The sequence below is a fragment of the Myotis myotis genome, unplaced genomic scaffold, assembly GCF_014108235.1.
Source record: "Myotis myotis isolate mMyoMyo1 unplaced genomic scaffold, mMyoMyo1.p scaffold_m19_p_1, whole genome shotgun sequence".
In the NCBI taxonomy this organism is placed as follows: domain Eukaryota; kingdom Metazoa; phylum Chordata; class Mammalia; order Chiroptera; family Vespertilionidae; genus Myotis; species Myotis myotis.
The window spans coordinates 180,346,738-180,359,412 of record NW_023416313.1 but is presented as its reverse complement, the minus strand read 5'-3'; the positions used below and the strand labels follow the sequence as shown (position 1 = coordinate 180,359,412).

At 34.6% G+C, this 12,675-nt stretch overlaps 1 protein-coding gene across 3 annotated transcripts in view; it reads left to right on the top strand.

The window, feature by feature from the left end:
- The window catches only part of CLPX (caseinolytic mitochondrial matrix peptidase chaperone subunit X), a 44,187-nt gene that overhangs the window by 18,073 nt on the left and 13,439 nt on the right, over nucleotides 1–12,675 (top strand). For 2 of the 3 annotated variants that reach the window (XM_036304792.1, XM_036304811.1), the window contains exons 5-10: nucleotides 1,633–1,792; nucleotides 3,418–3,459; nucleotides 7,589–7,765; nucleotides 8,370–8,534; nucleotides 9,354–9,442; nucleotides 10,427–10,591. In XM_036304792.1, the coding sequence (XP_036160685.1) occupies nucleotides 1,633–1,792; nucleotides 3,418–3,459; nucleotides 7,589–7,765; nucleotides 8,370–8,534; nucleotides 9,354–9,442; nucleotides 10,427–10,591 (798 nt within the window). The remainder of the gene's footprint in view (nucleotides 1–1,632; nucleotides 1,793–3,417; nucleotides 3,460–7,588; nucleotides 7,766–8,369; nucleotides 8,535–9,353; nucleotides 9,443–10,426; nucleotides 10,592–12,675) is intronic. The other variant, XM_036304801.1, reaches the window with a different exon arrangement.

The following is a 12,675-nucleotide window of genomic DNA, read 5'->3' as shown; positions in this document are numbered from 1 at the left end:
AGTAGCAATGAAATGTAGTTGGATGATTATTAAAATAGTGTTAATACTAAATTAATCTAAAATGATAACCTTCAAATAGAGCAACTATGGATTTATTTTTGTTAGTTTGACCACCTAAATAATACCAGCCTGCAATTCCCCTCCCCCCATTAAATTAGTCTATGGTAAAATAGCCTCAGGCTAACAGTGGAAGCGAGTAATTTTTTTTATGGCACTCTCCTCGATAGCTGTGGCTTTTGTGTTATGGGCTCTTGCCAGGAGTCTCAGACAGATTGTGATTTGGCTGTATGAAACACAGCAGAGTGTGCCACCAGCCCCATTGGGTGGGTACTTGATGTGCACCTTCTGAGAACAGGGAGCCCTGCTCCTGGGCTGTGTGCCCCGTGTTCTGGGCATGTTTCAGATGTTTGTACTCTTCGCTTATTTCTCATCCTCTGTCTTGGTGTAGCTTTCTTCAACTCTATTTTGATACCAATGCATTTGTCTCTTCATCTAAACATGCTGTGGCAGATTTAATAATTCATGAGTGTAATTTGTGAAGAAGGAAGATTTTTGTTTTAAACCTAATGCATATGGTCAACAACTAAAGAATTTGTCATGTAAAAATAAATGATGTAATAGAAAATGTAGCTATTAAGCTTTATATTCTCCTCTGATTTATATACACTTTAGACATCTGAGTCAAAGTTCTAGAAAATAATTAGGCAATTTAAATTTTTTTCCAGAGTTAGTTAATATTAACAGTTAATTTCTATTTACTGAAAGCTGAAGGAATGTACCCCATGTCCCAAGCTGTTGGCAGTATCCAAGAATCAAATAGAACTTTAGTTTTTTCGAAGAATAAAGCTTTTATATTGCCATGTAGATAAATAAGTAGCTTTAAAGTTAATATCAGAAAAAGCTAAATGCTTGTATTAAAACGCATAGATACTGGTAGTATAATGGCTTTTAATTATCTTGTGCCTATTTTTTAAAAGGATACTTTTATATATTTTTAAAATATATTTTTATTGATTTCAAAGAGGAAGGGAAGGGGGGATAGAAACATCAATAATGAGAGAGAATCATTGATCAACTACCTCCTGCATGCCCCCTACTGGGGATTGGGCTCACAACCCAGACATGTGCCCTGAGCTGGTTCATAGGTCAACAGCCCAACCACTGAGCTACCGCAGCCGGGCAAGGATACTTTTATATATATTGTCTTGGTGAAGAATATTATTCCTATGATTGAGAAAGGTTTAGAAAGGATTAATTGTAATGTTTATATTAATGATAATATCTTTAGACTCTTGGTGGCATATGTAGGTATTCTAAGTGACTTTCATATTAACTTTTAAAAATTAGGATCAATGCCATTGTTTATAGAATAGAAACTAGCGTAGCACTAGAAGAGGCCAGTGATACTTTGTTAGGCTAGAAAACAAATAAATTGTGTTTTTGTACATGTAGGGTTTGGGACCTTGAATCATTGCTACATAATGTATCATGCCCTTGCATTGTGTTTTTGATGATGTGTCTTTGTTCAAATTTAAAACTGGAAGCAAATATGCTCACTGTATAACTTTCTTTTAAATGTGTGTATTTTTATGATAGCTCACATTAAATTATTCATACCTGATTATTTTTCAGATTTATAACTACCTCGACAAGTATGTTGTTGGCCAGTCATTTGCTAAGAAGGTGCTTTCAGTTGCCGTGTACAATCATTACAAGAGAATATATAATAATATTCCAACTAATGTGAGGCAGCAAGCAGAGGTTGAGAAGCAGACATCATTAACTCCTAGAGGTTAGTGTTTTGGTAATTGACCAAAATAGAGATTACTATGCCTAGAAGTAATCCTTATTGCAACTCCTTGTTTTTGTCTTAAAATGCTTGTAGTATAGTACAGCATTTTTCAAAGTACTGAAATGATTTTGGCATTAAAAAAGTTAATAGATATTAATAGAATATACCAGAGTGCATTTAACTGTATTGTTTAAAACTTTTTCTTTTAGTTATATGTGCGTGGGTTCTCAGTCACAGAGTAAAATGTATTTCTTACCCAGGTTCTCAGTGAAAAATGTTTGAAAGTTGCTGAGGTAGAGATTGAGATAACACCTTTGAATTATAGACCTCACCACAACTAGTTCCCCATGAACCTATCTTTGCAGTGCTCTTTTTGACTCTGAGTTCTCTTCTCTTTTGAGTTCAGGATACAGAATTTCATTTGCCTAAGTCATATACATATATATATAATTCTTGGAGAACATATAGCACTCTTTTCTTTTTGGACCCCAACTACAGTGCACAAAGTTAGGGGCAAATTTGTAAGTTATTCAAAGTATAATTCCTATTAATGATTGATTCTACTATACCAATAAACTGTGTAATCTTAACGTTCTATGCACAATAATGTGTCATGTATATTTTTTATAGAATAGTTTATTGATTATGGGAAGGAAGGGAGAAAGAGAAACATCGATGTGAGAGCACAACATCTATTGACTGCCTCCTGCACGAACCCTATCCAGAATTGAGCCTGCAACCTCGGCACGTGCCCTTGACCAGGAATGGAACTGGCAACCTCCGTGGTGCACAGGATGATGCTCAACCAACTGAGCCATACTGGCCAGGGCAATGTGTGTTACTCTAATAGAATGACTTTATTTTAAAAAAAACTGAATAGAGGAAAATGTTAATATTTAAAATTTTGTTGTTGTTATGGGCCATGGAGTCCTGATTTCTTACTTAGGTCTACAGCTATCATTTTATATTCTTTTAGTCATCATTTTACAATTTGAGGGAGTTCTGCTAACTACTTACATTTATAAAACTACAATATCTTTTGATTACTTTCAGTAGCCACTAAATATAGAACTAGCTCAATGAAAACACTTGTTCACTTGTTGAACTTACTGCAAAATAGTTATGTGGTAGCATCAGTTACTCTATTTTTAGAAAGCATAAGTCATAATAACTAATGAAGATTTAAAACCTTCATTTTATAAGGTCCAAATAGCATGGCCTAGTCATGAAGCAAAAGGATTTTTTCTGGTTTCTTCAGTCAACAAATCAATAATTAGCTGTTCTAGTTCTAGAAAAATAAATGGTTATAAAGTATTTATAGTATGAGGGGTTTAAACTCTTATTGAAGACTTAAATTATTACTACTCTTTTCTTAAAATAGATACCAACTTTATATTTGACAAATGTGAACATTAGCAACTGGACAGCCATCATTAAGTATGCTTGGGTTGTTGTTTTTTAATGTAGAAAGGATGCAGCATATAGATTTTTCATAATGTTTGAAAAGCTAAAGAAAGTTAATGAACATATTCTTTATTTGCAAGAGACAAGAAGTCGACTACTCCTTGTTTGTTCCCCTAAACAAATATATATTTTCATGTTGCCATTTTCATCCTCTTTCTTAGAGTTAGAAATAAGAAGACGAGAGGATGAGTACAGATTTACAAGTAAGTGACCTTTCCTCAGGTCCTCTGTAATCATTCTTCCCTTTGAGATTTACCTCAGTGAAGTATGTCAGCAATAGTAATGGGGGACATGTATTTGTTTGCGTATTACCAAGAAAGATACTGTATATTATATAAACATGTTTGTCATATATGGTATATATAACTTTGGAATAGTTTTTCATAACTAATTTGTGTAGTTTGTATATGTTGGCTTATTTCAGGTAGTTGATTTGATCTATTTTGTTGTATTTTGTAAAGCATAATGTGGAGAGATAAAAAGTATTATATATAGTTTTTCTCTATAAATGTGGACCTACATAATAACAGGAGTTGTATTTGTAAAAATTTATAGTTTGCCATATATATATATATATATATATATATATATATATATTTTTTTTTTTTTTTTTTTTGCTTTACAGTTAGTGTTGGTATGCATAATTATAAGTGACAGAAATTTTGGGAAAAGTCTATTATTTTATGGCTACTCTTTGCCAAAAACCACACTTTATTTTTTAGTGTATATGAAGCTTAGTGTAGCTTGTAAATTATGAATAAACCCAACTCACTGTTTCTAGCCCTGGATTGCCCCTGTAAGCATCAGAAAGTCTGATAGAGAGGGTGTGGAACAGGGGTCCTCAAACTTTTTAAACAGGGGGCCAGTTCACTGTCCCTCAGACTGTTGGAGGGCCAGACTATAGTTTAAAAAAAACTATGAACAAATTCCTATGCACACTGCACATATCTTATTTTGAAGTAACAAAACAAAACGGGAACAAATACAATATTTGTATTTGCATGTGGCCCGCAGGCCGTAGTTTGAGGACCCCTGGTGTGGAAGGACCTGATACATCAAGGATAGTGGCTATTCTGATGTCTTGCACCCATTCCTTTGGAGGTGGATATAATTGCTACATAGAGAGGGTGAAGATTCCAGGGATATCATAAAAAGATTTATGTGGCCTTTGTTTCAGTAATTAAAATAACAAACACAAGTAAACAGATAGCAAACCAGTATGAACATTTTTCACTTATTCACTTAAGTTTGATACTTTTACTTTGCCTTTGACTAATCAGTATTATATACCTACTAATTGAAGTGGTACTATATATATAGGATGTGCCATGAGAACATAATCAGTTTACCAACTCTGGCATGAGATTTATTTTAAGTAATAGAATGATATTATCTCTAGTTATTTTTAAATTGTATGGAAATGATTATAGCATGCATGATAAAATTAAGAAACACAGTAAGTGTAGTAGAATTAGATTACATGTAAGACTGTGAGATCTAAATAATACAGTTTAAGTGCATGTATAATACATATTTTATAACCAAAAAATATAATCAAATATGCTGTCAATATTCATAAATTTGGGCAGATGGCTTGTAAAACTAGTAAAGAAAAATTTATAGTGAATATAAATATATATATGACATATGTAGTGATTTAATGTAATTTAAATGTTAACAAGTAATACTACTTACAAACTTAGGTAAAAGCAATTTATAATTATATATATATTGATTGACTTGAAAATTAATATATTGAAAGCTTAAATAGAATTTATTTTCAGTATAATTTAGTCTTGTCTTATGTGGGGTTTTAAGTTCTAAAGTTAAGGCATTAGGCCAAAGAGATATATAATCAAAATATTCTTGAAAGTTCCTTTGGAAATCACATGATACCAACATACTACATAATAAAACTGACGACTGATGGTAGATGTACCCCATGCCATAAAAATTTACAGTCTGTACTTGGAACAAAGTGACTGGAAACTGGGACTGCAACATTATTCAGGTCTTGTCCATGAGCTTGTTCATTTCCTTGTACAAAAAGAAGAGAAAACCAACTTAAAAAAAAGATGATAGTTTTTTCTCCATCATTGGAACAGGTGTTTTTCTTAAGCTGAGCATCAGATGAAACAGTTGGCTTCCATTTAAGGGCTATATTATAGAAATAATTAAACACTAGCAAAATAGCAATGCTGATAGCAAATTCTTCTATGACACTTATAAAACTACTAGAGGCCCGGTGCATGAAATTCATGCACTTGGGGTGGGGGGAGGGGAGTCCCTCACCCCGGCCTGCACCCTCTTCCAGTTCGGGAGCCCTTGGCGGGGAGCGGGCCTAAGCCAGCAATTGGACATCTTTAGTGCTGCTGCGGAGGTGGGAGAGGCTCCCACCACCGCCTGCACTCACCAGCCTGAGCCCAGCTCAGGGCTTCTGGCTGAGTGGCGCTCCCCCTGTGGGAGTGCACTGACCACCAGGGGGCAGCTCCTGCACTGAGCATCTTCCCCTGGCGGTCAGTGCACATCATAGCGACTGGTCATTCTGCCGTTCAGTCAATTTGCATATTAGCCTTTTATTATAGGATCTGCCAGGCACATATATTACATATATTAACTCATTTAATCTTTCCAATACCTGTAAGACAAAAATGTATTTTCACTCTCATTTTACAGATGAGAAAATTGAAGCACAGAAATTTTAAGTAATTTGTCCAGGGCCACACACAGCTGATGATGTTCATGCATCTAATCACTGTGCTAGCCTGCCTGTCCATCGTTCTGCTCATTATAGAGAGGTGCTTTTGCAGGTGGAGATATGCAGAAACAGAGACTAACCAAAAGAACAGGAGAGTTATCTCAAGTTTACTGTGGCATATTTTCATAAAATGTAATAATTAACATAACTGTTCTGCGCTATTTAAAGTATTCCTCTTTTTAAAACTTAAATCATTGAGTAAGTTAAATACATGCATCATGTGACTCCATTGTAGTTAATGTGCTTCTTGCGACTTAATTCAAATTATTCACCTAAATTATTTTTTCCTTATGGGACAGACCTATACTTGAGCCAGCCTCTTCTTATATTGTCACAATTTCTATCTAGATTTTGCTGAAATTTAAAAAACAAACAATTTTGTTAGGGACAACTAGCTAACTTCACTAAAATAGGGGACTGCATTTTTTTTGCATGATGTGGATGGTAATGAGGCATAGCATTTTGAGTTAGTCAATCATTAATTCTCAACTGTAGTGCAGTTTATTTAAATTCAAATGTTTATTAAATCCTATTATTTCTGATGAGTAGAATAACACTTTACCTTAAGTGTGACCACTAAGATAGTTTGAAAGTGACCGCCAGATGGAAAGGACCATAAATATTTGTGTCTGCTCACACTATTGGTTTCATTAAAATAATGCATTGGAAAGTACTGATATTCTTAGCCCATTTATTAGAAACAACCTAAAAATAAATTCAGAATATACAAGCAAGTATGATTAGTTTTAGAGATCTGCTGATAAACTGATAGTTCACCAACAATATCAGTCCCATCTACTTAAGCTTTGTATCTTTAATATAGAGACTAGAAAGATCCAGTGGAGATTCTATAAAATTAGATTCAGATAGGGCCGGGGATAGTGAGTCTTACCATATTTGGTTTCTCTGGGAGACTCACAGAATTATTCTTAGATGTGGAAGAGACTGGAGATTATATGGCTCAGTATTTTCACTTTATAGTAAGGTAGCAGGCCCAGTAAAGTTAAGTGACTTGCCATGGACCTATAAGACCAGAACCAAGTTCTCTATTTCTTAGTTCAGTGTTTTCCTCTACAGCTATGTTTCTTTTCATATGTACCGAAAAAAAAAAAAATCTTTGTTTATCTTTCAGGTGCCTCCAAATCAATTGCATTTTATTCTTATACTTAATTGTTTCCATTTTATAGATTAGGAAACAGCACTAAGTTTATAGACTTGCCCCAAATCATATAGCCATTTACAGACAAAGGATCAAAACTAAGGTTTTCTGACTCCTAACACTGTTCTCTTTCCATTATATTGCCTTCCCTTGAGTGAAGGGCTCATACAGGTTTACATAAATAGGAGGAGAGGATAAAAAGAATCAATTTTCTTTGCTTGAGGTTCCCTAAATAATCACTGTGCCTTGCAATTTTGTCACTAGATAACTGGAAATTTTCTTTCTTTTTAGGTAAGACAGATTGCCAAAATACTTAAATTTTTCTAAATAAGTGATTGGTTTTAGACATAAGGTTTTATTAGACATTTTTTCAAATAAAAATGAAACTCTAGTAATTCCTTTGACTTTTTTTCAGAATTGCTTCAGATAGCTGGAATTAGTCCACATGGTAATGCTTTAGGAGCATCAATGCAGCAACAGGTAAATCAACAAATGCCTCAGGAAAAACGAGGAGGTGAAGTATTGGATTCTGCCCATGATGACATAAAACTTGAAAAGAGTAATATTTTGCTGCTTGGACCAACTGGGTCAGGTAAATAACTTCCTGAAAAAATGTACTACTCATTTTAAAAAATAGAATATAAATGATTTTGTAACCTGTGTTTTGTGACTGAGAGAACTTGGCTCTTGAGAAAAAAATCTAAGGCCAATCTTATTCATACATTATCAGTATTTCTGCATAGGCTCCAAGCTGAATTTGAGACCTTGGTATTGCCCTTTAGGCCAATTTCTAACATCTTATTAGGAATAATAAAAGTAAAATGACATTAGATCTGAATAATAGTGGAGAAAAGATGTAGCAGTGATTTTCTTTTTTTATAATTTTTTTTTTTATTGATTTCAGAGAGGAAGAGAGAGGGAGAGAGAGAAACATCAATGATGAGAGAGAATCATTGATTGGCTGCCTCCTGCATACCCCCTATTGGGGATCTAGTCCACAACCTGGGCATGTGCCCTTGACAGGAATCAAACCTGTAACTCTTCAGGCCGTACCGACGCTCTATCCACTGAGCCAGACCGGCTAGGGCTCAGTGATTTTCTTCTTATATACTATTCCAATTTATTTTGTATTTTAGTAGAAAATTTGTACTTCAACATATTTTCAGTAAACTTTTAGTTACTGTTTCTATTTGTAGGTAAAACTCTGCTGGCACAAACTCTAGCTAAATGCCTTGATGTTCCTTTTGCTATCTGTGACTGTACAACTTTGACTCAGGCTGGATATGTAGGTGAAGATATTGAATCTGTGATTGCCAAACTGCTCCAAGATGCCAATTACAATGTAGAAAAAGCACAACAAGGTATGTTTTCAGAATAACTTGCTTGTCTATCCCCAGATGTAGTCTATTGAGGAAGCAGTCTAATATTCAGTAAGAGCTAATGTAATTATTATTTTGAATCGAGTAAAATTCTGTCATTACATATAAGTACCTATGTTAAATGTTTTCTAGTATACTGACAAAGGGCCACAAAGTTTGCTTTGTCCTATTGTCATTAGTTGATTACTAGGGTGAAAATTGGCTAAATTATTATTCTGTTAGATCCTTAATACTATCATTGTGTTTGCTGTTCTGACTCTCCTCCAGACTGATTGCTGGGGTGGGGAGGGGAAGGAGACCGGAGTGCAAGATGAATCTAGAAACAGATTAGCCTGTTGCCCTATGGGATATCATAGATGCTGCATTTCTCCTTTCCCCATCTAGCATCTGTCCTTGTTTACATGAAGAGGTCGACAAATTCCTTTAAGACAGTAATATAGTTGGGAAAGAGTAAGCCAAAGTTTTACTAGTATCAGCACTACATGTACGTCATGCTTCTAGAATCTACACCATGCCTCTTTCTCAGCTCCTAGAATAAAGAACCTGAAAACATGAGTGGGACAGACTGCTATTGTCAGAGAGAATTAGTTATCATACCCAAGTGATATTCTATAAAATGAATTATAAAACATTTGCACGAAATGATGAATGGGACAGATAGCAGTTCATGTTTATATATTTCTATATGTTAAGTGTGAAAGATCAAATAACCTTGCTTTCTGGCTACCTAGTATTTAAAAGCTGAGGTGATCTTGTGTATATCTTTTTCATATTATAAATAGACTCCTCCTTAAATTATAGGAATTGTCTTTCTGGATGAAGTAGATAAGATTGGCAGTGTGCCAGGCATTCATCAGTTACGGGATGTAGGTGGAGAAGGCGTTCAGCAAGTAAGCAGTTGAATATTTTGTTCAAGCCCACTAAAAGGAAGGGAATACATCAACCTCCCAATATTGTACGTTTGGTTTCATATTCAATTAGATTCTGTTTTGTTTATTTTTCCCACCCCCAAACTCCACATAACCACTTTAATGTACTTCAGATCCTAAGAGAAAGCTCTTGGCAATTTTAAATACCAAATAACCTTTCTTAGGAAATTGAAAATATTTTAAAGAACAGAAAAAAAGTGAAATTTAATTTCTGTTGATTTTATTCCTCAAAGGCCCAGTTAAACGTATTTAGAGGACTCTTAAAGAAAGTTCTGGTTCTAACTAGACACAGATGAACTATGTATACTTGTATCTTACTCTTTTCAATTAGTTATAAGGTGTGATAAAATAGTGTTTCATTCCTTGTAGGGTCATAATTGAAGTCCTAACAATATATTGGTCAAATGACCTTTTACTGGTAACTAATTATGACATAATTACAGGATAAGGAAATTGCTTTCTTTTTCTGATCAGACATAGAGAGGTACAATCACAGTTAGAAGATGTGCTGGATAATTTTTTATAAAGGCATCTCAAAATATAGATATTCTCAAAGTTTAATACTAGGAGTATAATAAAATTTTTATTTATATGAAAGATAAATCTTTAACTATTTTCAAAATTTTGAATGTTCCTACAATGGTTGGGTACCATCTTAGAGGCATAATTCTGTCTTGATGTCAGAATTATGTCTTTACTGTTAAAAACATCCTCTCAGTTGATTGATTTCTAAATGCATCAGGAGTCTCGAAACTATTCCAGATAAATTTATTAATTATTAATGTGATAGTGCATTAGATTTTCATGTTACTTCTAGAAATGGAGTTTTCTTTAGCTATGCTCATTGACCATAACCACATATTATTTTCCCCATTGAATCCCATTATCTAAAGTATAATAAATAATGCACTTATATGATGATGCTAAAAATCATTCATTCTATAGGGCTTATTGAAACTACTAGAAGGCACAATAGTCAATGTTCCAGAAAAGAATTCCCGCAAGTTACGTGGAGAAACAGTACAAGTTGATACAACAAACATCCTGTTTGTTGCATCTGGTGCTTTCAATGGTTTAGATAGAATCATCAGCAGGAGGAAAAATGAAAAGGTAAGTTTTTCTGAGGAGTTACTGGGATACAGAACATTTGAAGTTACAGAGGATGGATACTCATTTTCTATTCTCATATGTGCTGGCTGCCATTTGTGAATTTTAAAGAGTTAAGGTTTTCTTAGAGCATACCAGAAACATATTTCTAGTTTTTTTAATTTTTTTATTTTAGACTAGCAAATTAGAATATCTCTAAATATCATCCATATACAGGATGTCCCCAAAAAATGTATACACACTTGGAATGATTAGTCAGTACTTATTAACATACAGTTCATTTTCAAAATGTAAAAGAATCTACAGAAATGAATATTGTTTTTTTCGTCAGTGCCTGTTTTTAAACTGATGACTGTTCTGGTCCAGGCACAGCTGATAACATCTATACTAATAAAATGGTAATATGCTAATTAGACCGAGAGACTGGACATCTTCCTACTGTTTGACTTCCTTCCGGGCAAAGCCACGGTGGTGGGGGCTGAGGCAGAGGTGGTTAGGGGCAATCAGGCCAGCAGGGGAGGGCAGTAGGGGGCCATGAGGTCAGCAGGGGAGGGCAGCTGGGGGCTATGAGGCCAGCAGGGGTGGGCAGTTGGGGGTCATCAAGAAGGGCAGTTGGGGGCCATCAGGCTGGCAGGGGAGCAGTTAGATGGCCATCAAGACAGTAGGCAGGCAAGTGGTTAGGAGCCAGCAGTCCTGGATTGTGAGAGGGATGTCTGACTGCCGATTTAGACCCCATCCCATGGGGCCTAAACCGGCAGCCAGACATCCCCCAAGGGGTCCCATATGAATTTTGTGCACCAGGCCTCTAGTGAAGCAATAGAATCTCAAACATCAAGAATCATTTCATTTGGTATTTGTGCTCCCTCAATTCATTGATTGTTGCTGGTTTTATACCATAAACTTTATCTTTTATGTATCCTCATAAAAAAAAGTCTAGTGGCACTTCAGGAAAAATTTTCTTTGTTCAAAGCTTAATCTGACTTCACCCATTATTTCAAATCAGTTAAACCTGAAAAGGAGTGAAAAGTGAGTTATCAGCTGTTAAAGTGTGTATATATTTTTTGGGACTATATATATATTTGGACATTTAAAAAGTATAACTTGATTATATCAATTTTCTATTTCCTTTAAGGTGTTATTTTATTATTTGAGGTAGGTGTTGTATCAGTAAAATTTCTATTCATTCCTCTTACTCAATTCACTGACGCCCAATAAAGAGCTGGTCTCCATTGCCCCTGCTGACAAATGGAAGGGAGCAATTTGGGGATTGGAGCAAGGGTTGTGAATCCCACATAGTTTTATCTCTGTTTCCTGAATATTCTTATAAACCTTAATTTTTAACTGGAACTTATTTCTTCATATCTTCAAGGTACATGTCCAGTATCTATTTATTGACTGATTATAGTAAAATATAATAGCAACATAGAAGCCCAAAAGACCTGTATTTTCCATGTGTTTTATATAATGCCTAGCCACAAATCATCCCTTTTACATAACATTCTACCTAAATGAATATATCATATCAGCTCTTTGCTGTATCACTTGCTTTAAGTCTCTCTCCTTGGCTTTGCATGCACTAGTTTTAGTAGCAGTTTAGTAGTATAAAAATACAATGCTGCTAATGGAAGGGTTGCCTGTGGTAATCCCTTTGCATAGTCTAGATGAGAAAACTTTTGTACAAAGCCATGTAATGCTGTTATTCCTCAGTACCAGGCCTTACTCAGCACGGATAGCATTTCCATATTCTTAATTGGTGGGGTTTTTTTTGCTTTTGAAATTTTGCATAAATTAGCCAAATAAATTAGAAAGATGTTATTTCTCTGTGTGTGTATGTGAGAGAGAGAAAGATAACTTTATATTTGAAATTCTGTAACCTAAGGCAGGGACCATGTTCTGATATTTATTTATAATTCATAATTTCAAAAGAGAATTTGAAGCTAAAATGTAGAAAAGAACAGTTAAAAGTAATATGAGAAAAGAGATTAAAAGCATATAGAAGGAAGGTTTGGGTCATATGAGGTCTTGAGGAGAGAGATTAAAAAAGTTTGTCATATAGATCTTTATGAAAATTCCTTTTCATAAGGGTC